The sequence below is a fragment of the Argiope bruennichi genome, chromosome X2 (genome assembly GCF_947563725.1).
Source record: "Argiope bruennichi chromosome X2, qqArgBrue1.1, whole genome shotgun sequence".
NCBI lineage: Eukaryota > Metazoa > Arthropoda > Arachnida > Araneae > Araneidae > Argiope > Argiope bruennichi.
The window spans coordinates 108,430,211-108,458,059 of record NC_079163.1 but is presented as its reverse complement, the minus strand read 5'-3'; the positions used below and the strand labels follow the sequence as shown (position 1 = coordinate 108,458,059).

At 29.2% G+C, this 27,849-nt stretch overlaps 1 protein-coding gene across 2 annotated transcripts in view; it reads left to right on the top strand.

The window, feature by feature from the left end:
• Window positions 1-8,220: 8,220 nt before the first annotated feature.
• The window catches only part of LOC129960415 (BRISC complex subunit Abraxas 2-like), a 48,389-nt gene continuing 28,760 nt past the window's right edge, over window positions 8,221-27,849 (top strand). For both annotated transcript variants that reach the window (XM_056073837.1, XM_056073836.1), the window contains exons 1-5: window positions 8,221-8,407; window positions 20,279-20,369; window positions 24,631-24,734; window positions 25,960-26,171; window positions 26,294-26,416. In XM_056073837.1, coding sequence (XP_055929812.1) covers window positions 8,324-8,407; window positions 20,279-20,369; window positions 24,631-24,734; window positions 25,960-26,171; window positions 26,294-26,416 — 614 coding nt within the window. In that variant the 5' untranslated portion in view covers window positions 8,221-8,323. The remainder of the gene's footprint in view (window positions 8,408-20,278; window positions 20,370-24,630; window positions 24,735-25,959; window positions 26,172-26,293; window positions 26,417-27,849) is intronic.

The following is a 27,849-nucleotide window of genomic DNA, read 5'->3' as shown; positions in this document are numbered from 1 at the left end:
ATTCATTCGTATTCTTAGCATTGTGCTTTTAGACCAGATTGACACCGTATATAAAATTTTGCTGGACAGCCGAAATGAGAATCTGAGACCTTTCAGAAAAGCTCGGGTTACGAGGCTTGGTGGCTGGATCGGCAGAGTGTGGCACTTAATTTTGCAGGTCTTCAGTTCGAGGCTATAGCCTACAAATGTTTTATATATTTTTCTTTTTTTTAAAATTTATTATAACCAATTTTCTCCATCATTCCTGCAGTTAAAGTGAATTATTCCAAGCCATATACGTCAAAAATAGAATTTTATTTAAAAAAAATTCTATATTTAATCGAAATTTTACTTGCCGAGTTCACGCACATGCGCAGAATTCATTCGTATTCTTAGCATTGTGCTTTTAGACCAGATTGACACCGCATATAAAATTTTGCAGGACAGCCGTAATGAGAATCTTAGACCTTTCAGAAAATCTAATGTTATGAGGCTTGGTGGCTGGATCGGCAGAGTGTGGCACTTAGTTTTGCAGGTCTTCAGTTCGAGGCTTTAGCCGACAAATGTTTTTATATATTTTTCTTTTTTTTTAATTTATTATAACCAATTTTCTCCATCATTCCTACAGTTAAAGTGAATTATTCCAAGTCATATACGTCAAAAATTGAATTTTATTTAAAAAAAATGTTTATATTTATTCGAAATTTTAGTTGCCAAGTTCACGCACAAGCGCAGAATTCATTCGTATTTTTAGCATTGTGCTTTTAGACCAGATTGACACCGTATATAAAATTTTGCTGGACAGCCGTAATGAGAATCTTAGACCTTTCAGAAAACCTCGGGTTTCCAGGCTTGGTGGCTGGATCGGCAGAGTATGGCACTTAGTTTTGCAGGTCTTCAGTTCGAGACTCGAAGCCGACAAATGTTTTTATATATTTTTCTTTTTTTTTAATTTATTATAACCAATTTTCTCCATCATTCCTACAGTTAAAGTGAATTATTCCAAGTCATATACGTCAAAAATAGAATTTAATTTAAAAAAATGTCTATATTTATTCGAAATTTTAGTTGCCGAGTTCACGCACATGCGCAGAATTCTTTCGTATTCTTAGCATTGTGCTTTTAGACCAGATTGACACCGTATATAAATTTTGCTGGACAGCCGTAATGAGAATCTTAGACCTTTCAGAAGAGCTCGGGTCACGAGGCTTGGTGGCTGGATCGGCAGAGTGTGGCACTTACTTTGGCATGTCTTCAGTTCGAGGCTCGAAGCCGACGAATGTTTTTATATATTTTTCTTTTTTTTAAATTTATTATAACCAATTTTCGCCATCATTCCTATAGTTAAAGTGAATTATTCCAAGCCATATACGCCAAAAATAGAATTTAATTTTAAAAAATGTCTATATTTATTCGAAATTTTAGTTGCCGAGTTCACGCACATGCGCAGAATTTATTCGTATTCTTAGCATTGTGCTTTTAGACCAGATTGACACCGTATATAAAATTTTGCTGGACAGCCGTAATGAGAATCTTAGACCTTTCAGAAAAGTTCGGGTTACGATGTTTTGTGTCTGGATAGGCAGAGTGTGGCACTTAGTTTATGCTCCCATAGAAAAACAATAAGTTACAAAACAAATCGAGGAATGGCTTGCCCAGGGTATAATTGAAAAAAGCTATTCTGATTATGCGTCTCCAAATTTTCTTAGTGAAACGTAAAAATCCCGAACCTAGACTGTGTATCGATTTCCGTTCTCTGAACAAAAAAACAATCAAAAATAAATTTCCTCGACCAAACATAGAAGATATTTTTGGTAAGTTACACTCAGGCAAAATTTTCTCCACATTAGATCTGAAAAATGCTTACTTTCATATTGATTTGACTCCAGCCAGAAGAAAGTACATGGCTTTTATTAGCCATGAAGGATTATTTCAGTTTAAAAAATGTTGTTTCAGACTTACGAATGCACCTGCTATGTTTCAACGTAATTTTTAATTTTTAAGAAGTAATTTTTCAAGAATTAATACATGACGGAACTTTAATTGTTTACTTGAATGATATTTACATCCCCTCTAAAACCATTTCTGAAGGTATTCAAAAATTGGAACGCGTCTTACACATAGCCTCTAAATTTGGCCTGCAGTTAAATCTTTAAAAAAATGTCAGTTTCTAAAAGAAAAAATTTACTTTCTTGGTCAAGTCATCGAAAATGGACAAATTAGGCCATCAACTGAAAAAAATTCAGCAGTACTAAATTGTCCTCAACCACGTAATGAAAAACCAATCCAAAGTTTCTTGGGTTTAACGGGATATTTCGGAAGTACATTAAAGATTATTCTTTAATACCTAGACCTCTAAGCGATTTACTTAGAAATGATGTAACATTTCAATTCGGCCCCTATCAAATGAAAGCGTTTGAGACCCTTAAAAGAGCTTTATCGCAAGATCCAGTTTTACATCTGTACAAACCAGGTTCCAAACTGGAACTCCATACTCCTTCTTCAAGCTGACGATGATGATAATTTACATCCCATATCTTATATGAGTAAAAAAACAACACCTCAGGAAGAAAATTTATCGAGCTATGAACTAGAAGTTTTAGCTGTTATTAAAGCATTAACAAAATTCCGTACTTACATTTTAGGAACTATAATTAAAATTGTCACTGTCTACTTTGCGTTCAAACAGACTATTACTAAAACAGAATTAATTCCTAAAATAGCGCGTTGGGTTTTATTCTTCGAAGATTTTGATTATGAAATAGTACATCGCTCAGGCAATCAAATGTGTCACGTTGATTCACTTAGTAGATACCCAACAGTCATGACTGCACTTTGTGATGATTTAACAGCGCAAGTGCAAGTGGCACAAATGTCAGATGAATACATAAAAAATGGAAAGAACTATGTAAAGATAACAACCAAGTTGATTTCGTGGTACAAAATAACATTTAATATAAATGTCAGGACTACCATCGTTTGCTTGTAATAACTGAACTAATAAAAAACGAAATAATTAAGAACGCGCATTCAAAAGGGAACTTCGCCGTGGAGAAAACTAAAAACATTATCGAACGTGACTATTTTTTCCCGAATATGCAAACAAGTATTGAATCGGTAATACAGAACTGTGTCGAATGCATTCTAGTCAACCGAAAGCGTGGTAAACCTGAAGGGTTCTTACATCCGATTCCGAAGGAAAACTTTCTTCTAAGTACTTACCATGTTGACTTTATTGGACCCTTAGTGTCAATCAATAAAAATTACAATCATATTCTCGGCGTAATAGATGTATTTTGAAAGTTTGTTTGGTTATATCCTGTTAAAGCTGTCACTGCAAATGATGCAATTGCAGGAAGCAGTGTTCCGCTTTTATCTCCAAGGAATTCACAAACTATTGCGTGGATCAAAATATAAATCACATTCAAATTACCACAGGAATACCTCGAGGAAATGGACAGGTGGAAAGGGTTCATGGAACTCTTATCCCCCTGCTTGCCAAACTTTCCATCAATGATCCCACGAAGTGGTACACTCATGTTCAAGCAGCACAACGTGTATTTAACTCTACTGCTCCCCGGAGTACAAAATTTACTCCTTTCGAATTCATGATCGGTGTGCAAATGAAGCATAAAAATGACCGGAAAATTCTCGACATCCCACAGGAAGAATATGAGCAATGGGGTCAATTCACGGTCACGTGTCAGGTACCAAACAAACCGCTTCTGTTGCATTTTCAACCGTTCTGCGCATTTCGTGATGTCTGCCGATAACGTTGACGAAACCATTGTTTAGTAAATATTACGCCAGCCGATCAATTATTAAAAACTTCTAGGTTTTTTTAAATATATTATTTTGAATTATTTTCTCCAAATTTTCTCAGTTATATAATTTTATTTCTTATATTAAAATTTTAATTAGTATTTTCAATGGAATTATTGTTTTGGCATAATTAATTAACATCGCTTTTTAATTCGTTTGGTGCCGCTTTATTCTTTCCTCCCCCCCCCCTTTTTTTATCCGAAGGATACATTTTGACAAATGACTATGGCAGTGTTTTTGAAAAATTACATATGTTCTTTTTTACATATTATTTAAATATTATTGAATGTTGAATCTTATGAATATAGTTCCCCAAGTTAGTTCTTTTTAAAAATAATTATTAGTCTTAGATAAGTTAATATTTTAAAGCTTACTAATAAAAATTTTATATTTTTTTTCTTATGTAATTACTTTTATAAATACTTTGATGTTTTCAGTTTGCTCAGAGGAAAGAACATGAAACTCAAATTAGTATATATTGAATAAATTATGTTTACAATTTCAAATTATGAAATTTATAAGGTATGGATACCTTTTTTTAGATCTATGCAACTTATGAATATATAGTTTCATTTTAATTTGTAGAAATCATTAAAGGAAAATGAACAAAATCACGTTTTCATAATTTTTATTTACACATTAGAAATATATATATATAGAGAGAGAGAGATAAAATATATGTGATAATTATTTTTAAAAATATGATCAAATGTATGTTTTAATGTACTCACTAATTCAAAAAACTAAAAAATCTATTTACTGTCTATCAACATTTATTTTTCTAGACACTTAGAAATAATATAAACACAGTATGACAAGAATGTCAATGGAAATCAATTTTATTCAATAGAAATATCCTAGATACTAAAGGACAGTTTTTTTTATTACTAATAAAAACATAATGTTGAACAATATACTTTTAAAGCAGAACATTTATGAAATTTTTTTAAATGCTAAAGTTACATTGATAAAAATTACATTGAATGAACATCATAAAATAAAACAAAAACATACAATACAGTAAACTTAATAAACAAGAATAAGGTCATGATATATATATATCATCAAAAACATAACTTGTAAAAAAACCAAGTCTCGCAACTCAGTTCTTCTATCGTCCTTCTGTCTTAAGTTATTACGTAATTAGCTAACCTAACAACATTTTATAGTGGCCATATCAATATTAAAAATCTTTTATGGTTTAAATAAATAGATTGACTTGGCCATCGCATGAAAACACATTGTACTTTACATTAAATTAGATTACATTAACATATTATATTAAATTAGATTGTCTAGTGCGATTGCCAATTCAATCTATTTATTTAAACCATAAAAGATTTTTAATATTGATATGGCCACTATAAGATGTTGTTAGGTTAGCTAACTACGTAATAACTTAAGACAGAAGGACCCTTAAGTAGGGACTGAATAAATTGACCGACTTGGTAATACATGGATCTCACAACTTTTTACGATAGAAGAACTGAGTTGCGAGACTTGGTTTTTTTACAAGTTATGTTTTTGATGGCATCTCATTTCTTTTTGTAGATAGTCATTTTTGTATGGATGGAGTACGCCAATATTTCGACTTAACATGACTTTTACTCCTATTTTTATAATTATGTTCTCTTCCAGGCCGGCAGTCATAGTAGCATCGTCTTCATATTTTTTTATGCATTCACGAGCTCTTTTTGTTAGGTATCTGGGGCAATCTATGCTATCTACAGCTGTAAGTTTTATTTCTGGATGCTGTCGGATGCCAAGCCAGTGATCCCAGAGCTTAGTGACAAACTTGGCGACCATTTGGCGACTCGGCGACGAATTTGCCAACAAAATGGATAATGCTCGAAACTTCGAGAAATGTATCCATCCGTCCATTATTATATGCATATTTTAGTTTTTCCTTGATTTATACACTAAACACTAATTGTATTCTAAATTTGAAGCTTCTATGTCTGCTAGAAGTGCCTTAGAGTTTTGATGATCGGTCAGTCAGTCAGTCAGTGACAAAATTCACAAAATTTGACTAGTTATAATTCTTAAACTACTGGTTCAAATTTAATGAAATTTGAAATATACCGTGTTTATATAATGCCTGCTTGGCCATTGAAAATTCAGGCTTCTAGTTTTATTCACAACGAAGTTATAGGGGTTCGAAAATGGCCTGAACTGCTTCGAGAAAAGGATGGTACGGCCGTGCCGCTTGTTTTTGCTCGACCCCATATATATATATATATATATATATATATATATATATATATATATATATATATATATATATATATATATATATATATATATATATATATATATATATATATATATATATATATATATATATATATATATATATATATATATACAGGGAGAGAGAGAAAGAAGTTAAATAGGATATAAAGAGGAGTTGAAAGAAACACTTTTTTGTTTTCACAGAATTTTATAATTCAAAATTGATAGGTTAAAGAGATAGAAAAAAAAAGGGAAACATGCATGTAGCAATGAAGTTGGGAATAAAAATTATACAATAAATGCTGATATGGAAATTGATTTTCAAGGAAAAGACCTTTATTTATTAAATCAGAAATCACTGAGGTGCACAGTGTTATAACAGGATATTATGATAACAGTCAATTTCCGTTTAAATACAATAAACTATTGATATTTCATTTTTAACAATCGAAAAGTTGTTTGATATAAATTCACTTTGAATCCGTCACAAATCTGCAAATGTAATTCGAAAACTAGTAATATTCACTTCCACCTAAGTTTAGCATTATAGCAGTTGTTATTTTTGCAACAGGAGTTTATTTACTTACATTAATAAAATTTAGATAAGATTTTGTAAAAAAATGCAATGTAATATTCATGTAAACATTTTAAAACCTTCTAAGTATATTCAAAATTATCAGAAATTTCATCAAATGTGAATAAAGGAAATTAGAAATGCACTCACGATTTTGTTTGATTGTTTTTGACGGCAAATCGCTTACCGATTTCTTTTTCTTCGAAGAGTTTTTCTAACAAATTACTGGAACAGCTATATTTAATAAATGGACACACACTGAATGAATTTTCAAAATGATCGGAGCATATCACCGATTTAGAAGGCTTGAAAAAAATCTATATCAAAGCTATCAACCCACGTCAGGATTGTTGAAAGGAAAATAAGAAAACATTTTATCATGACAGTCACTCTTGTGTTTCGCATTAAAGCATGTATCCATCAGCACACCAGTATTTCCTCTATTAACACATAATAAGAGGAAAGAAAATGACTCAAAAATTATAACTTCAAATGTAAACCAAAAATCCGCTTCATACTTGGCGGAGAACGTTAATGGCAGACTGATCGACAAAAGCGGTGCAGATGAAACTTAAATGCCATGCGCAAGAAGTACATGACATTTGACTTTTACGTCACATGAATTGACCCTATTACAGTATCATTGTAATCATTTGAAACCGCATATCACTGAAATTGCTTTATTCACAGGAAAGTGTTTGAAAGTATGAAGTCGCTTTTTAATGGTATTGGTAGCTTCTTAATTGCCCACCATCATTGATTTGGAATAAGGATAATTTTTAATTGCCTGTGAAATGACATTTCATTGGCGTTCTTTATAGGCATCATCTATTGACAAAATATAGAACTAAAGTGAAATCTTTAAAGAAATGACATTTTTTTTTATTTCAGTTTTTTAAAAAAAATTCCTAACTTAAATCAATAAATTAAATTAATGGTTTCGAATTGAATTAAATTTAAAAATTAAGCTTAAATAGTTAAATTAAGTCTACAATACTTTACTTAAATAAGTCAATTAAGTATTAATTACAATTAATAAATCTTATTCTTAATAATAAGTAATAAATTATAGTTTCTCTCTATGAGCAAAATTTTGCGCTGGTCTTAGAGTCTGTTCTAGTCCGACGGCCGGCCATGCTTATGCTTTAACAGATTTTTTGTTTAGAGCTGTAACCGGATTGGACAGATCGAATCGATAACGATTATCTATCGTAATTGAAGAACTACAATTGATTAAGATCATATTGATGGTTTGCTGGTTATTTGCTATTTCTTGATATTGATTGCAAAATGGCATTTCGTAAAATATTCACCTACCATAGTGAATTCTGCCGATTGCTGTAAAAGAAAGTATATCTTACTGAGGTGTAAATACGACCAAGGAAGGGCAAATTCAACGACTCGAAAGTATACTGGTTGTTTAGTGAATAAAATTTTAAGACTTTTTAAAAATTGTAAGAAAAATTTAAATAATAGAGCAGTAATTTAAGAATACGCTTAGAAAAATTCTTTTTAAAATATATTAGATTAAGCATCCCGATTTTTTCTAGATTCGGATGGATGTTACCAGCACATCAGAAAACATTCCTATTTCGGTTAGCAAAGTTATTTCGAAAAACTGGCAACTTCGGAATTGTTTGATTGTATAATGTAGAAGCTTCTTTACCTTTAGTAATAAAGGTTCTTGTTATTGAAGTTTGTAATCTAAAAATTATTATGGCTGTACAGCCAAAATTGCATTTGAGCCCATTTGTGCTCTCCACTGTAATGTTTGATAACTCCAACAGTCCTGGTGATCAAGTAAGTAGTTAAATGTCATTCTCTGCTTCTTTAGTGATCATTGTTAAAAATACACTTTCCCATTAGTTTTGCTTTAAAAAGTTATTTTTGCATGTTTCATTGTAAAATAATAAAATTGCGAAGAAAAGAGAAATTTTACTCTGTTTCATTTGCAGTTTTATGATCCATTTTTTGTTATTAAATATTGACGTAGAGTAAATGTCAAAAACAAAATATGTCGGCCATTATTCACATGGAGTAAATGTCAAAAACGAAAGTTGTCGTCCATAACAGAAAATTGATACTTGCTTATAATTTGAGTTTCGTTGTTGAAGTTTGATATTTTTATGTAACATTTAATGTTTTATATAAAAATATTAATCGGAAAACCCGTTTAAACATATAATTTGCAAGCATTCGGTTTAATAAATGTTAAAGAAAACAATTTTTTTTTAAATGCCGCAACTGAAGTACATGGCACTGTTAACGATTCTCCTAATCAAATAATTTAAACTTCATTTCTCTGAGGTCAACTGTATTCTTGATATCAAGCAAGAATAAAGCTGTGTTCAACATATGGCTAAGAAACATTCTTTTTAACCTAGTTGATTCATTAACAATTATGCATCAAGAATTTTAATGTATGTTTGTTATCCTTTTCAATGAAATTTTTAATTGTGTATAATGATTAACATTAAATGAATCTTTATTTTATCTATTTGAAAATTAAACAATTTTTTAGGAATTAAGATTTCTTTAATTTGGTAGAAGATGTAATATCAGAACTTCATCATTTTCAGTTGTAATTTATTAAAGAACTGAAGAGATTGTGTTATAATATTAAAATTTTGTGAAGTTTGAATTCCTAAATTGTACATATGTTGGCAATTTAGATTTTGAAATATTTAACAATTCATATGTATCTTAATTTTTTTGATGTATTTATTGGTGAGAGCAGTTATTTCTAATTCTTAAAGAAAAGCTGATTGCATGATTTGGAATTATTGATTTTCAACTTAATCAGTAATTATTGTGAATAAGATATCTGCCAAAATGTGCAAAAAATTGTTCTAAGTTGATACACTCAATAAACCTTTTCATTTTAGATTTCCATAAAATTTGACACAGGTGTACTATTCATATAAGCTTGGGAAAATGCCAAATTTATTCAAATGTGTCAGTTCAGTTTGGAATTACAGCTCTATAAGTATTCAAAAATTTATCCAAAAATCAATAGACATTTTTTAATTGATTTAACTCTTCCAATTGAGCTGTACAGCTGGGAGAGATGTCATTTTATAGCATTTTTCATACTTTTTCTTGTCATATGTGATATAATTTAGGTTAATGTATAAGAATTGGTCATAATTAATCATAAACTTTAAATTTTTTCAAAAGTACTATTTTAAAATTTTTAAATTCAATCTTTATGTTGTGGTATTATAGTAAATCACTTTTAAAAATATAAATTTGGGATTCTGATGAATTAACTGCTAAAAGTATATACAGTGGCTCAAAAAATTGAGAGTACACCTTACGTTTACTTGATAAATGCGACTTTCAATATAAATAATACACTAACGGGAAGTCCAAACTTGTTTTTATTTTTACACATAACAAATGGTTTAATTTAGAGTAAAAATAAAGAAAAATCAGCGAAAAATTTCTAAATTGAAATTTTTTAGAGGCATTTTAAATAAACATACGCAGAATTTTGCCTCAAAAAATTGAGAATACACCAATGAAATTTTTGCAATATCACACATAGAAACAAAGTGTCACTATTAACTTGCATGTCTTTTGACTCTTATAATGGTCTCTAAACGTCCTGGTACCGATTCGATCCATTTTTGGTGGTATCTGAAGATATTTTACCCCATTCTTTTTGCACCACTTGTTTTAAATGGGTTTTGTTCTAATTTTGTATTTTTGAACCACTTTTTCGTGTATCCCTCACGAATATTCAATGGCATTGATGTCAGGGTACTGTGGTGGTGTGTGTAACTGTTGTTTACAATGAAAAAGACATCAGCTTTTGACGTTACGTGCATTCTGTTTGGGGTCGTTGTCCTGCTGGAAAATGGAATTTCCATCTAAACCCAATTTTTTAACACTTTCCTATAGATTGCTGCTACCATATGGTTCATCCAACTTGTTGCAGAAACTTTTCAAATCATAGGCAGAAGTGTAAGTGCTGAAACTGTGCTAAATGGCATTAAACAAGCTGGATAAAAAAGCAGCATTGTTAAAGAGAAACCGTTCACCAGCTTGCAAATTCAGAAAAAGCTTTTGAAGTTTGAAAAAACTCATCAGTTGAAGACCAATAACCTCTGGAAGAAATCTATATTTAGTAATGAAAGAAACCTCAACATTTTTGGCAGTGACAACCATCTTATTGTATGGAGAAAGCCTAATACTGCTCTGTATCCAAAAAATTTACTTCCTACAGTTAAACATGATGGTGACTTCGTGATGGTTTGAGGTTACAGGGCTTCATTCGGGGTAGGAAATTTAATTTTTATAGATGACATTATAAATGATACGGTTTACTTGGATATACTTCGCCGCAATCTAAAGGAAAGTGCTAAAAATTTGGGTTTAGATGGAAATTTCATTTTTCAGTAAGACAACGACCCCAAACAGAATACACGTAACTTCAAAATATGGTGTATTTTTCATTATAAATAGCAGTTACACACACCACCACAGTACCCCAACATCAATGCCATTGAATATTCGTGGGCCATACCCAAAAAAGGGGTTCAAAAACACAAAATTAGAAACAAAACCCATTTAAAACAAATGGTGCAAGAAGAATGGGGTAAAATATTGTCAAATACCACCAAAAATGGGTCAAATCGGTACCATGACGTTTAGAGGCCATTATAAGAGCCAAAAGACATGCAATTTAATAGTGACACTTTATTTCTATGTGTGATATTGCAAAAATTTCTTTGGTGTATTCTCAATTTTTTGAGGCAAAATTCTGCGTATGTTTGTTTAAAATGCTTCTGAAAATTTTCAAAAAATGCTTCTGAAAATTTTCATTCACGAAATTTTTCGTTGATTTTTCTTTATTTTTACTCTAAATTAAGCCATTTGTTATGTGTAAAAATAAAATCATGTTTGCACTTTCCGGTAATGTGTTATTTATATTGAAAGTTGGATTTATGAAGTAAAAGCAAGGTGTACTCTCAATTTTTTGAGCCACTGTATATATAATTTAAAATTTGATTTTTCAGTAATATTCTGTATTTAACAGAAATAACGTAAGATTGCCATTTTTTACGCTTCCATGAAAATAAATATGAACACAAACCTGAAGGAAGGTTGTAATAAAGAGTCTAAAATAAAATTTTTCATCTTGTCGTAAGGATATATTTATCATTTTATGTTTGAAAAACAACATTTGTTTGATATAAGTTGCATTGAAGCAGAACATAACTTATTCTAATGCGAGTTCATAGGATTCACTTTTCACAAAACATTCACTTCTGACATTTAAAGGACTTTGGCATACGTAGGGACATAGAAATGATGTAGATGTTTGAAGGGAACTAATTATAAGTTTGATTCTTTATTTCTCTTTAAAATATAACTCAGCCATCAGTTTTCTTCATAGATAGATGCGATATAGCCCAAAATGTCTTCTAATTTAAGTTTTTCTGTAGATATTAACATTACCTTTCTCCAAACCTTCAAATTTAATGTAGTTTTAGAAATGAATGCATAATATTGTGTTCTTTGGATAGTCAGTACTTGATCAAAATGACTTTTCTAGAACCATATTGATTCAGCATATTCCTGTTTGGTTGAGTAGGCATTTTCTATTTTAATAATATTTTCAATTATCTATTCAAAAAGTTATTGTAGAGTTTGATTTTCATATGGCCTTTATGAGCTGTCAGTCTCTATACCAAGCCTATTATTGCATTGGATTCCATGTGCTGTAGCTGAAAAGTGCCACTCCAATTTCTCTTTAAAATGTTTTGTATGTAAGCAAGAATTCAAAAAGCTTTTTCAAATTTTTTTATTGAGCAGCAGATTATGTGAAAAATCTTGTTCGAAAGTTTTTGTCAAATATATTATTTTAAGAATAATTTATGTTTAATTTTAAATACCACATTTATTTGTATTAACATTTTTGGATGTTAAAGTTTTATTTATATTTTATTAATGTTTTTGAATGTAAAGTTCAAATGTCTAAGCATTTGAACTTTAAGTTAACATTTCTAAAGTGTGAGCTAATATTTATTACCAGCTGATTACAAGTCTCTATGATTTAATTGTTTTAGATACATTATATTTTCTTCATGTCACCATTCATATTTATTTTCATGGAAGTGTAAATCTTAGCTTATTTGTGATATTCAACGGGAAGATTTTTTAGATTTTGGCAATTTTGTGTGTGTTTGTTCCTTTACATTTTGCGTACTATATGAAAGAGCATAAAAATCATTGTAAAATTATAACTTTGGAGTGCAGTTAGGAGAGCTTCTAGAGAGCAATTAAAAATGTAATTGCAGGGATGTGATTCTTCCATAAAACTGTGGGGTGTTTTTGTTTTTTTTTTCACTTTTTTTTTATTTCTCACCTTTTCTGTTATTTATGAAATCTGCTGTTCAACTGTATAAAATTGACTTCTTGAAGATAAAAAAGACATAAATATCTATGAAACATGAATTCAGCTGCCAAGAACTACAGAGCAGAAGTTCTTTTAGGGAAAAAATAAAAGAATATGATTATGATTAAAAAAAAAAAAAAAAATAAGAATCCAAGGGAAAAGCTAATGTTGAAAAAAAAAAAAAAAATTGAAAAGAAAATATTTGGAAAAGTTGTCAAATTGCATAGAAATATTTATCTTAAAAAATATATATGTATTATTTTTTTTCTTCTTGGGTCTCGAAAATTTCTTCCACTTTTGAATTTTTTATACAAATAAACTTGCTTGCTATGCCAGTGTGACTGATGCTTAAAAGCAAACTATGAAATATCTATCCTGTCAATGAAAGATCTATAAAAAATATCTTAAAAGGCCAGTTCTGTGTCCGAGATGTGCCAGAAAGGTGCATTGAAGAAATTTTTGCTAAAATATGCTTGTGAGATGTATTTAAATAAAGCACTGGTTTTCCTCTCATATTTATTGACCTATGTACATTTAAATTTATCTTGATAATATGCTTCTTAATGTGTATTTGGAAAAATTGTTTGCTTTAGATCTCTTACTTCTATAAATATTTTTAAATACATATAAAAGCCAATTAGACTATGGTTTAATATTTTCTGTATATTGACTATTTAATTCATATTTTTTCATGCTTTTTCCTTTGTGCATTATTTTGTCGTTTTTTTCATTTCCTCTTTTTTACTTTTTGGTCAGTCACATCTCCGTCATTGATACTTTTTTGTACTAATTTTTGAAAATTTATGTATCTGTAATTTGAAACCAAATTGACATATATCAATAAAATTTGGTAGTTTTTAAAAATCTACATATATGGTACATCTGTGCTAAATTTCTGAAAATCTGAGATGTTGAGTTAAACTTATATATACCTATAATTTAATCTGGAATGACTCAAAAAAGAAGATGTCAAGTGTTGAGAAGGGAACTATTTAGCTGCATTATTTTTTGACATTATGAGGTCAAAACCAGAATGGTATTCAGAGTGACACTTTTGGAGAAATATACTGATCAAATTTTAACCATCTGAGTTATAAAGTTTCCTATTAGATATTGGTGTCGTTAAAAGTTCTTAAAAACTGCTTATTTTTTATGGTCCTTACATTAAAGTACTTATATTTTCCTTCTGATTTTGGGTGGGGAGTCTCCCATTTCATACATTGGATCTGCCCGACTTTTGACTGTATTTTCTTTGTGGTGTTGGATCTTTCAACATTTAACGAATATCGTGAATCCTGAGGCCAGTGGAAAAAGTTTCATCTCAATTGTGAGAAATACTGATAGAATGGGGAAAATATCTTCTTTATTTACTTGACTCTTCTTTTACCACCTTTAGCTTCTTTAGGAGGTGGGGGGAGGGGTCCTTTCTCTTTACAGATATTTTTATGTATTCAGATAAAGCCACCAATTTTGACTTTTAACTGTGAATCGGTGTTTTTCTACATGCAATTACTTTTTTGAAGAACATTTGTTAGTTATATTTCAACATGATTTAGTGACTCTTTAATAATAAATTTAAATATTTTTTACTCCAATTAGTTTTTGTGCAAAGAACTAGAAACTTTTAATGTAAATTGGTAATTTTGTAGTTCATTGTGGACTTACAAAAGTGAATAAGTATACCAAATTATTCAAGGCTTCCAAAAAATGGAAGAAAGCAAAATGTGTGATGCTCCAAAGTTATTTGTCAGTCATTTGTTATTCCTGCCAAAAATAAATTAATGCTGATAGGAAAAAATGGAGGTTTTGCTTTCCGACGTATGCTCCTGAACGAATTCTTAGCTTGTGCCGGGTTAACAAAATCAAAACACGAATATCACAAAATAATGCTGATAAAATTCCTTTTTTTTACTTTTTTGTATACAAACTATTCAGTGAAAAAAAATGTAATTACCAAAAAATTTGAATTCGAAATTCTGCCCAGTTTTCTTGATTCAGACTTCCAAATAAAACATTTTTGGAATTATATCTGTTGCTAAAAAATAGAACACAAAAAGCTTTAATCTGGAATTCCTTAATATGAAATTTTGATCAAAATCCATTTCCTTTAAAGTTTTTTTTTTTTTTTTTTTTTTGTCAGTATATCTACGTACATACGAACATGTTAACTTCAAAATGCAATGCTCTACATCAGTAAAATTTGCCATGCAGTTTTAGCATCTAAAGTATACATCCATTTTAAAATTTGGAACCAAATCCATCAACGAATTGACCATCTATCAGTCTTTATGTCTGCATGCACATAAATATTGTAACAGAAAAAACAACTTAGATAAATGAAATTTTGTAGATAATCATGTTTCTAAAATTGTAGTTCTGTTATAATTTTGGCTTCAGTTAGCTGGCTGAAAATTCCCGAGCATACTCGCAGTTTTTTATAAATATATTGGGTCTTTGAAAATAAAAATCTGTGTACTGTTGGCTTTGACATCCTCGCCCAAGGTTCCTACTTTTTATGCCAGAGGTACGGGTGATAATATCTTACTTAGGGAGTATACGTGAAGTCTTGGAGAGATATTTTCAGTGGTTTCACATGCATTACAAAACATATTAAGCTTTTTCTTTTTTTTCAAATGTAGCAGTTTTGATCCATTTTTGGTTTTTTATGCATCTGATATTTGTAAATTAGTAAAACTATGAATGTATTATTTTTATTTTATTTATTTTAAAAGAAAATTTCTCAGTAAATTGCTAATACCAATGCAATTTTTCTATTAGTATACAATTGATAAAGTGTAGGTATAAGAGGGAACAATTTACTGCAAGTCATATTTTTCATGAAAGAAATGTCTGAAAAAATTATATGCTTGCCAAGCATTTCGTCAATAGCTTATGTAAAAACCTCCCATTGGCATACATGGCGCATAAATCTGTAATAAATTTTGCATTGGTAAGAAAATGTTTTGGCAGAGAACATGTAAGTGTGGAGGAAAAAGAGACATGTTTTGTATTGTATTTTCATTAGAAAAGATAAAAAGATGTTATTTTCAATGAGTTTATAGATTTCTTGTTCAAATCACCTTTTTTCAATAATTTTAATATCAGGAAAATAAGATTGGACTATTTATTTTTATCTTTCATTTGAAGACCATAAATTTTTAAAAACTGTGGAGAATTTTGAAAAATAATTATTCTTTCTCATGAACAAGCATCTATTGAAAGAGTATTCAACATTAATAAAAATATTAAAGTGGGGAATTTGAATGAAAAACGTTTCATAACATGTCGTCTATGATCACACAAAGCAAAGCTTTTCTTATTGGGGAAAAAATGGCAAAAGAAATTTCACTTAGGAAAGGAAATTGCTGAAGGTGAATATAAAGCTAAGGCTCTTGTTCAGCAAACCAGAAACTTTTCACTACTAACAAAATAATATTATGAACAGGGAAAAGTTATTTGTGAGAAAATTGAATGAATTGAAAGAGTTTAGGAAAATCTCTAAAAGGAAAATTTTTATTTACATATTTAATAAAATTTGTATGATTTTTATATTCGAGATTTGTTTATTGAAGTTCTTAATCTCCCCCCCCCCCTTATACTACTAACTGTAGTGTGATTAAATAATTTAAAATTTACATTGAAAGTCTTTTAATAAGATTTTTCAAACAAAACATGCATAAAAAATATTTTAAATAACTTAGTTTCAATATTGAGTAAATATATTCGGTTATTTTTAGTAGTATTCTGTGCTTATATTTGTATAAAAGTGGATGCTTAGTTAATACTCAACTTAATTCATTTCACTGAACTTGCCTATCTATATTTAAAAAAAATTACTTTATGTTTGGTTCTTATTTTTTAAAATAAAATTAGGCTATGCACCTTATATATATATTTGCAGTCCTTTTTGATATTATTTATGAACCTTTTAACTTTAAAAAATATAGAGAGAGACTGATGACAATAGTAAACATATATACACTTGTGAAATTATCTAGAAATCAAATTTAACAAATCAAATTATTTGCGTTTTTCAGTGTCCCACCCATGATCTTGTAAAGTTATACCAATTGTAAATAATTTGACATCATTAAATTTTTATTCTTTATTTTTTTAAAAAAAATTGTAATGAAAGATGTTTTTCTGTGCAGAACTTTTGTTTTAACTTCTAAACATGCATTTTTATAAATAATTTCTTCGAAAATATGAATTATTAATATTTTTAAATACTTTTTACCTTATGAAAAAAAAAAAAAAAAATTGTTTGAAATTTCTAAAGGTAAAAAAAAAAAAAAAATGATTACAAATATCCTTGTGTTTTAATCATCAATCCACAGAGAGTTCTATCAAACTCGATCAGACTTTTAAAAAAATGTTTTTCTGATAATGAATATTAAAACTTTGATTTTATTTATTACTCACATACATTTTGATCTTGTATGTTTTGTTTGTGTTAATCATTCAGCCTAATATGCATTATCCTGTTAACATAAAAACTTGAATTCAAGCGATGTTCATTGTGTTTAATACAGCGAGAGCTTTCTCTATAATTTATTAATTTTCTGTTGAAGCATATTTTTAATGAGACTTCTATGTGAAAAAATGATGAGATTTTTATGAGAAAAATATTTATGCCAAGAGCTGTTATTGTCTTTTTAACAGTAAAACAAGCAACCATGTTAGTTTTAGCTAGTAAATTGATATGCATAACTCAGGATGTTTACCATTTAAAAAATAAAAGATTCTGAATTTCTGTCTTAATCACAAAAGTTAAAGATTTCCCGTTAAGGGAACAAAAAATTTTCAATCTAAAAGAATTTCTTCTGGTAGTTGGCTTTCTTGTAGTAGGCTTATCAGAATCTAAACTTTTCCTCAGATCCTATCTTATTTACATTTTAATGCAAAAGCATTCACATTGAAGAGAATTGCTGTCAATTCAAAACACTTTGAAAAACTTTTACTGTAGTATTTACAGGATGTTTAAAATCTAAGACTTAAATGTAGGAAAAATAACATAAATGCAATAATGATATAATTCCAGACCAAGATCATTTTAAAATATAGTATGTGAATTGTACAAATTATCAATAAATATTAAATAAAGAGATCGAGTTTGGTTGAGACTTTTTATAATGTGGGAAAAGGAATACCTTTCGATGGGAATGCATTTGAGAAAGTTATAATTATATTTGGAATGGATGGAAAGGAATTATTATATTTATTTTTTATCTGTGCTTATGATAAAGCTCAATGTGTATGTATGTTGGCGCTCTACAGGCCAGACCGTTTGACGAACAGCTACCAAATTTGGTACATGTGTACCCTTGGAGGTCGGAAATGTGCACCTGGGGTCTTTTTTTTTGAATTTTTAATTAGAATTTTAATTATTAATTAAAAACTAACTTTCCCGCCAAAAAATCTTTTCATTTCCCCACCACCAAATGAATAAGACTGCAGTTTTTTTTTTTTTTTTTCCCACGCTAACGAGGGTATGCTTAACATGCTTTCGACCTTATTATTTCAAACGATTCTGTTTATTTTCGTAATGTTGGATGCATTTAAAATTAAACATTATTAATTAATCCATTTTTCGGATTTATTCTGAAGTACTTTTCAATTGAAATAAAACAGAATAAAAGAAATTAAAATTTATATTCTGTGTAGCGTTACCCCAACTGGCGTAGAAAATTCAAGCATTTGCGATACTATTACTGGCGTTGAAACTTCACGCATGTGCATTGTGTTCTGATTATTGACAACTGATTTGCTGTTTTGTTTTATTTCAGCTACACATTGTAAATAAAATGTCTTTAGGTTAGTTGTGTGCTTTTGTAAATAAATTGTATTTATGTTAGTTATATATTTTTCGCATATGCTTTTATAGTTTTAAGTACATTGTGTTTTAAGTAGTTTTTTTCCCCACGCTTATGAGGGTGCTTTCGACCGATTATTTCAAACGATTCTGTTTATTTTCTTAATGTTGGATGCATTTAAAATTAAACATTGTTAATTAATCGATCTGTTTATAATGAATCAGAAAATTTAATAGAAAAATCCTTGAGATATTACATAAATTAAGAAAGATATTCTTTAGTGCCCATAAGTTTTAAATGCTCAGTGGCTCTGTTTTCAGTGCTCATATTTAAAAAAAAAATGCTTTGTTTCAGTAAAAAATATTCTTAAATTAATTGCGGTTTAATCATTTTCACTTTAATTTAAAGCATAAATTCTACGGGAGCTAACAGAAACTTGGAGAAATACATATTACGTTATGACTGAAGGCCTTTATAATATTACGAGTGAATTATATGACTATCAAAATTTGAAGCTTTAAAATATTTTGATGAAGAAGCTATTAAAATAGGAGTTACATAAAATATTTAATTATTAAAATTTTAACGAGCATTCAGATGGGCGAACCGGCTGGTCGCTAAAGGCGGCTAGTATGAAATAAATACTAAAATAGATTTTTTTTAAAAAATATATGGCATTTTTAAAATTGTTTCATTTTAGGAAAGTATTGTGTATGCTTTGCGTATTTCAACAAAAATTGAGATTTTTTTTAATCTTCTAAGTGGTGAGGCAGATGGTTAAAAGAAAATTATTTTCCGTTCTTTGTGTTGATTTACGTTTATTTACACTGTCTTCAAAATTTCTATAAGGCCACTGTGACCTGGTAGTAAGGTTTTAGCTTCAAGGCCATAGTATTCCAGTTTCAAAACCCGTTTCTATTGAAAAACCGCTATGTTAGTGACTCTGAAGCATGTTTAATCCACTAAGGCCTGATGTCCTCTCCTCTGGAGTAGTGTGAAAGTTTAGAGGGTGGGTGCCAGCTCTGTTGTCTCCTCTTGATCTGATCACAGTTCAAAATTACAATATCCATCCTAAAATAATCCTAGTGTTGCTTCTAAAGGTTAGTATTATAACTAAAACTTAATTTTCACATGTAAAGAATTTTTTCCAATTTTGCTGATTTATTTGTCGAAATAGTGTGGTTTATGTATTATAAATTCATTTATTAGAGTTGAAAGCTATTAAATAAAGAAATTGATCAATGGGGTTAAATGCAGTCTTATTTTATAATTGTGATTGAAAGTAGTTGGTCTAATCAATCTGAGATCGCTCATTACATAGACAAACATTCTTTGTAAGTGTTTTTTTAATCAGATTTTATAATTTGTATTTTTAGAAATATGCAGATTAAACCATATCATGTGATATATATGCATATAATATAAAGCATTATTTTTGCACTTGAAAATTTTCAGGAAGGCTTCTTGATTGGAAATGCACAGAAGTGTATTAGGCGAGAAATTAGTGATCAGTCAATGTATAATACCGAAGAGGATCTAATTGTCAGTAAGTCTTTTTTGCATGTTATTATATAGAAAAAAAAAATCCAAAATATTTGTACCTATCATCATCTTATCAATTGCATTGATAGAACTTGTTAACTAAACCTATGTCTGTTTACACTGTGCTTCAGGAACTTAATGTACCATTTGGTAGCAACTGCAGATGGATAATGTTTTTCCTATGAATCATTTTTACATATCAAAAAGGAACTTATAATTGTTTGTGAAATGGTATTTTTGTGTTTGTATTTGTCTTTAGTGAATAGTAAAATTTCAAATATCAAATGTGAGCTCAAAAATGTCTAAATTATTTGTATTGTAAATCATTTGTTAAGACTTCTTAATCATACTCTGTACTGTGATGCATATCTGAATCATATGTTTTTTTTTTTTTTTTTTTTTTTGCTATTTGGAATTAATTTTTAAAAGGTTAGTAGTTAGCAAGTTTACTTATGTATTACATTAAGAAAATGTTAGGAGCCATGGTGATCTTGTGACAGTTTCACCTTTATGATTAGAGGATTACTGTACTTAAATTATAACTCCAGTTTGAAAAAAAAAAAAAAAAAAAAAGATAATCATGGGTTATAGTTTTAATTATTAGATAGGTTTGCTTCAGATTTTGGTTACTTAAGATATCAAACATTAATTGAACAGCAAAAACATCAAAAATGGAGGAAAAAAATAGTTTGTGCTTTTCATCCCTTCTGTCTTTTTAGTTGTACACCTAAATTTAAGGAAATCATGTTATTGAACATAGACATATTCACCAATCCTCATAACCATTAACAATTTCTGTGCTTTGCCACAAGGATATCATATTTGTTCACATGAAGGACTTCATCATCATATGTAATCACCCAAAATCCTGCAAAATAGGTTATTACAGCACATCCCATACAGGAAATTCATATTAAGGTGCCTTTATTTTAAAACAAAGATCAAAGATTTATAGCTAACTAATCCTTATTCTGGTTTAATATACACTTGCAGTCTTAACAAGTATAAAATACCTATCGTGCTACTTAAAATCTTACATATAGACATGTACGTATATATTTATCGTCTGTATGCAATTAGTCGCATCAATTTTGCTTTTTTAATGACTGCTCCAATTCAGAGGTGAAATAGATTTAAAGAAAAGTCTATTTTCAATTATTTAGAACAAATCCTTTTATCTTCATCTTACTTTAACATAACCATTCACTTGCATTCTCTTTAAGGAAGCCCTTTATTCTTCTTCATGCAGCTTGTTCTTTCTTTCATGCAAATTAGGTATGAAACAAACATTTATGTCTTCTGGAACAAATATTTTCTGTCACATTGAGAGTTGAACTCATTGCTCCTGTGGAGAAGAGCCTGCAAACAATATGCATAGTAGAACTGATATTTACTCCAAATACTATTAAAAATTTAGATATGAACTAGAGAAACTATTGGAAATCTCTTGTAACATTGATTTTGACAAAGAAATCGGAAAGTGTTTTGCCTTGTTCTCGAGTAATAAGATCTGTAGTTTCTCTACATTGCCTGTGGAACTACTGTTGTTTTTCCCTTTAGCAATTTAACTATTAAGAATAACATAAATTTCTTTCACATTGACTTTAACTGGTCTATATATATGTAAACGTACAGGCTTATTTATTAGCCATGTACAACATGAATTTCAGTAATCTCGTAGCTCTTTTAAAGAATGTTTTGTTAGTGATACATTTTCTTCTAAAGCTTTTTATACACCATTCTTTATGGATAGCCAGAAGCAATATTTGTGAATACTATACATTGTTTTATAAAAAGTAGACTAGTGCTACAATTATTGTGACTGTCTTTAATTGGCTTAAGAGATTTAGATTCAGTAATGTTATCTTGAAAGGTGAAACCACCGTAGCCTACTAGCAACAATGGATACAAAGCTTATCAAGGCCATACTTGCAGAAAATCCACAGTATATTAAGCTTGAGATAGTGGATGTCACTAACATTCCCCAGACAATGGTACGTAATCGCCTGTTCAGGATGGGATATGTTGATTGAGGCAATTTGTTTCCGCACATATTGACTAAGACCAGTCTTGTGGGCTGTGTCTCTGTATGATTTACTTTATGACCTTATATAAAGCAAATCAGTCCATTCATAAAGAGGTTTTTTGCTGGAGATGGCTGATATTGCATCAAAATGTCATTAAAAATGCACTAATCAAATGACAGTAAACCTTCAACTGTCATGAAGCTTGGGCTTCATCTGAAGAAATTTTTCTCCATTTAGTAGAACTGGGATGGTGTAGTCTTCTATGCACCCCCTTTCTCAAGGGGAGACTCTCAATTGCCAAATAATGCAAAACTGCATGTTACATTGGCTGTAAGATAAAAGCTGTTTACAGTTTGGCTGAGATGTTTTGCATCCTTCATGCACCTTAGGTATTGCTCTCCTCGACTAATATTTATTTCTGTCATTAAAAAATTCTCTCAATAGTGAATAGTTCCATTCTATAAGCAAAATAAAAACACATGTTGAAAGAGAGAATAATGAAACTTCTTCAGATGGTAGAAGGTGATGGAGCAGATGAAAGAAAGAATAATGAAACTTTTTCAGATGGTAGAAGATAACAGAGCAGAACAATTCCATGTATTGCAGTAAATCAAGCTTAAACAACAAATAATGTCTTTTTTAACAAAAAGGAAATAAACTTTTGGGACTTCCTAGTATCTTTCTCCATTGAAACTCCATTGACATTTTGAAACTAACCCATAAATGCATTAATCATTTAATCTATGGGGATAAATATTATTTCAAATGAGAGAGTGAAATCCTAATAATTTACTTTGTACCACCCATAAGAAAAGGTTAAATGGTAGCCTTGTGTTTGCTAAGCTAAATAGCTTCATGTTTCTTTACAGTTGATACTAACGCAATCACCTTTAGATTTATACGCTTTCAATGCCTGTAGTAACTGAACTAATTACATAAAAATGTGCAGTTGTTACCAGTACTGAGTTGAATGCAAATTTGCTTTTACTCTTGCTGACCTTTTTACTCTAGGTAGCTCTGATAGAGCTTCAGATGTTTTAAATGATTCTTATTTACACCTTTATAAACTCTCTATGGCTTTGTTTACACCTCTGTTAAAATCATACTATTGACTTTTGTCATGTTAATTTGGTGATAAAAGTTATACATTTTATTTTATGTTAATAATTACTTAACAAAAAAGCAATTCAATTTGAATGGAGAGAATTGTTTCATAACATTAATATGTTATATAACTAAAGCATTTGTGTTACTATTATTTATTGCTAGGAATTTTAATTGAATTCACAAATCGGTACTCTTTGTCTATGATTAATATTTACTAATTAATTAATTTAAATACTTCTATGCAAATGTTAAGTGCTTTCATGCTCTATCAAATATTAACCCCCTTCTGGTAAAATGACACGTACAGCTCGTCATTGGGTTTTCATGCAATACAGCACAATGACAAGTTATTCTCATCATGTGGCTAAAGTTATTGTTGAATATAATAAATTTGGTTTAAAATTTCTAGTGTACTGAATCCAGCAGCACTTTTATTACTTAAGTTGATATAAATCACTATCACATATTATTTACTGTTAGATTGTCTTGCTACAAGTCCAGCCAAATTATTGTTAGTCAGTGGATTTCATTCTTATAAACATTTAGTGAAAACATCATTCCTAGTAAGGGAGAAACAAGTTCTGAAATAAACACCGTAATGAATAATGAGTAGTGTAAACTATGAAGATCAAGGTGATAGGTGGGATTTAAAAAGAATCGGAAAAATATCATACATTTACCTGATACTGGTAATGAAATATTAACAAGACGAAAATGTATTAAACGTCTAATAAGTGATTTTAGTGGATGCTCTGTAGTCATAGGCACATCATCATAATAATAGATTTGGAAGAAAATAGATAATGTGCATGAAAAAAAATTACTGAAGTTCCTGGCTTAAATGCAAGAACTAGGGGCTAATCTGAAGTCATTAGAAGTTTTTGAAAAACTGTTCAATATGAACTTAAGAATTACAACTATATCCATATCAATAATCTAATTTTAATTAACAATATGTGAGAATTATAAAATAAACTAAGTTTTCTTAAACAAAAATTAATTGATTATTTCATGCACAACTTTTCATTATTAAATCTTACTGAAAGGGGTTAATATTGGTTGATAGCTGTAAAATTGTTAATTTTTTATTGATACCTTTACGAAAAATATTGTTCATTTTTTTTCCTATAGGCATTTATTCATGCATTCCTTGTGGGGCTTATATGTCATTTTATGATAGTTGTGGCAATGTGAAAGAGTCTGTTGTTGATGATTTTTTAGGAGAAAGAAAAAATGTAGGTTCTTCTTTAATACTTTTATTATTATTTGATTAATGATTTTAAAGTGATTTCAAGTAGAATGTTAATGCAAAACGTTTCCAAACTAGAATCAAAAGTGAATATTTGTGGAAAAATATTATTTGCCATTTATTTAGCCAAATGGAACTTAATATATATTTTGCACTAGATTTAAACTTTTTAAATATTTATCATAAAAAAACTTATCAGTTGTGATATATCTTATTAAAAATATTTTTAATTCTATATAAAATGATCAAAATTGCATTTTTTTATTAGAATTTAAAAGCTTATTTATCATCTTCTTAAAACAAGAACTGAATTTTAAAAATAAAAAAAAAAGGGACACTAAAAAAGAAAGTTTTTATTCTTTTTAATCATTTATAAAAAAAAAACTATACACTTCAATTTGATTCATATAAAAATATTTAAATAAACCTGTTGAGTTTCTGAATGAAACCTCTAACTGCTGACTGAAGCTTATACAATAAATTCCTGAATACTTTGTCACCCTTCGAGTAACATTCCTCTACCCTATTAAAATATCTGAGCTCGCCCTAGGCAAATCCCTAATCGAAGTTAATTTATTGTATTCTGAAACTGTGAGTGCAGTTAGCTGTATTGCTAACAAAAATTAATGGGGAAGATAATTTTATAAAGACATGTATTTATGTCTTTATAAGTTAGCCAGTTAATTCATATTTATATATACTTCAAATGTTTCATGTTCAAAATTACAGGGAGATGTTATATTGAAGGATGTTTTTTTCCTCTTCTAGAATTTGCAAAGATTTCCTAGTAATTTTTTGTTTAAGAATTAGCAAAAAAAGATATTGCATTTTTTAAATGATATTGAGATATTGGAAGCTTATGTGAATTTCAATCTGTTCTATTAATATCATTAATAATTAGAATTTTTATTAACTTTTCTTAAATCTTAACTGTGTTATTTTATTTTTGCTAAAAACCAGAAAGTTTTGTTTTTGCCATTTGCCATGAAATTAAAAAATTCTTCATTTTGGTAATCATGTTACTGTACTGAAATTTTCCTAAAAATTCTTATGCTTTAAGCATTTTCTTCGTGTTTGGCGTGTTTTTATTGTAAAATAATTTGTAAATTTTTAAACTTGTCACTTGAAAATAGGATTTTAATTTTAAGAAAATATAAATTTTTATTTATCTGAATGGTATATTGCATTCTCTAAAAATTTTATTTCTTTAGTCTGTAGTTGGCTGGTACCGTTACCGAAGAAATCTTGTTGCTTTTCCAAGTGCTCGAGAAATGATAGTGCATAAAAATTTGAGAAGGCTATTTCCTGGAAATATTTTTTTCAGTGATGAACACCTTATTCTGGGTGTATTTGGCTCTGCTTGTTATCCTACCACTGCTACTCATACCTATGATTATGCATTTTTTGTTCAAAAGGCAGATGTGTAAGTACTTTCTAATTGATATTTAACTGTGTAATATTTCTTAATACTTATCATCAAATTGAAAGTTGCTAAGTTAGCATTTTAAATTCTTTTCTGATATGAAATTTGGTTTTCCTTTCCAGTTTCAAATCCTTGGCAATTAATTTATTGAACCTTGGGGATACTAAATCTAAGTATAGAGGTGGTTCATTATCTGGTTCATTTATTAATTCATCAACTTTTGATTCCGTTGTGGATATTCCTTGGTAAGTTTGTTATTAATATTTTTTCACTATCTTATCGCATTTTATTGAATATTGATTACATATCGCCTTTCTTTTTACTATTTTACTTTGCCCCCTGCTCGTTTTTGCTTACCAGCCCTGATGTTGTCTATTATTGTACACAATGTTCGTCAGTTCGAGTTAGCAAATCTTTAAAAATCGCCATTTGTTCAGTGATGGATGCTTAATCTTTCTATGATAAAAACATGCATTTTCTGATAGACTTACTTCCAATTCAAAATCAAAGCTCCACAATGTGAACATTATTTGCTTATATCTCCAATATCTAAATACTGAATCACTTTTTCACATGTTGCTGCCAATTTATCAGTTTTTCTTTTCAAATTGCCAAATTCTCACTCAGGTTTTTTTTATTGGTTTTTTTTTTTATTTGAATTTTTTTTTCATCTCATATCTGGTCACCCCATTTCTATTTAAAAAAAAAAAAAAAAAGGATTCACATGTGTATTGCTTAAGTTTTCTAATGATTGAGAAGAGACAGAATTTCTGTTCTTCGAAAATGATAAAGAAACCAGAAAGCTTTTCATTAATGTTGCTACTAGAAATGCATATGTCTAAAAGTAGAATTAACAAATTTTTTCCTTTTTGTCACCATTTTGCCATCAAGTGTAATATAAATGCTTACAGTGTAACAATAATTTTCATTAAATATTTCAAACATTACTGGCAAAACAGACCTCAAATGTCATGGATCTGGTGACTCTATATACCAATTACAAAGCAAATATAATAACACAGTGTTTCCATAAATTTTTTTTTATATAATATAGATAATGGTCATGAAACTAAATTTAAACTGTTCATTACTTTCTATTAATCTTTATGCAATGCTTAATTATGGTTTGAATATTGAAAGGCTATTTAGAAAAGTATAATCAAACTTTCATTTGTTTACAAGGAATTATTTAGAAATAATTTCCCTTTATTTATGAATAATTAAAAGATCTTTTTCAAATCAAATGTTTTAAATGCTTTTGTTATTTTATAAAAATTTCCTTTTTCCAGTTTCATATCTTCATTACCCCCCCCCCTGACGTTTTTTATGACCTTTTCTTATTGTACTTTCTCTGCATATTCTTAAATGTACATACGTTACTTATTGATTAGAAAATGTTGGAATTGTATTTTACAAATATCAAAAAATATTACCATGGAATATTTGATATAGGTGTGATGTATTTTGCAAGTCTTGAATGTGATTGAAAACTATGTAAAAGAAAAACTAGAAGGTATAAAAAGTGAATGCCTAGTTTACAATAAATAAACCTAATGAAGCTAATAGGTTTCAGTGCAAAGTCCCTTGGCTACACAGAGTAAATCTAAGTGATAGTATCATGCCATGCATTTGCAGCAATCTGAAATTATAAATTTATTTATATTGAATAGAAAGCTAT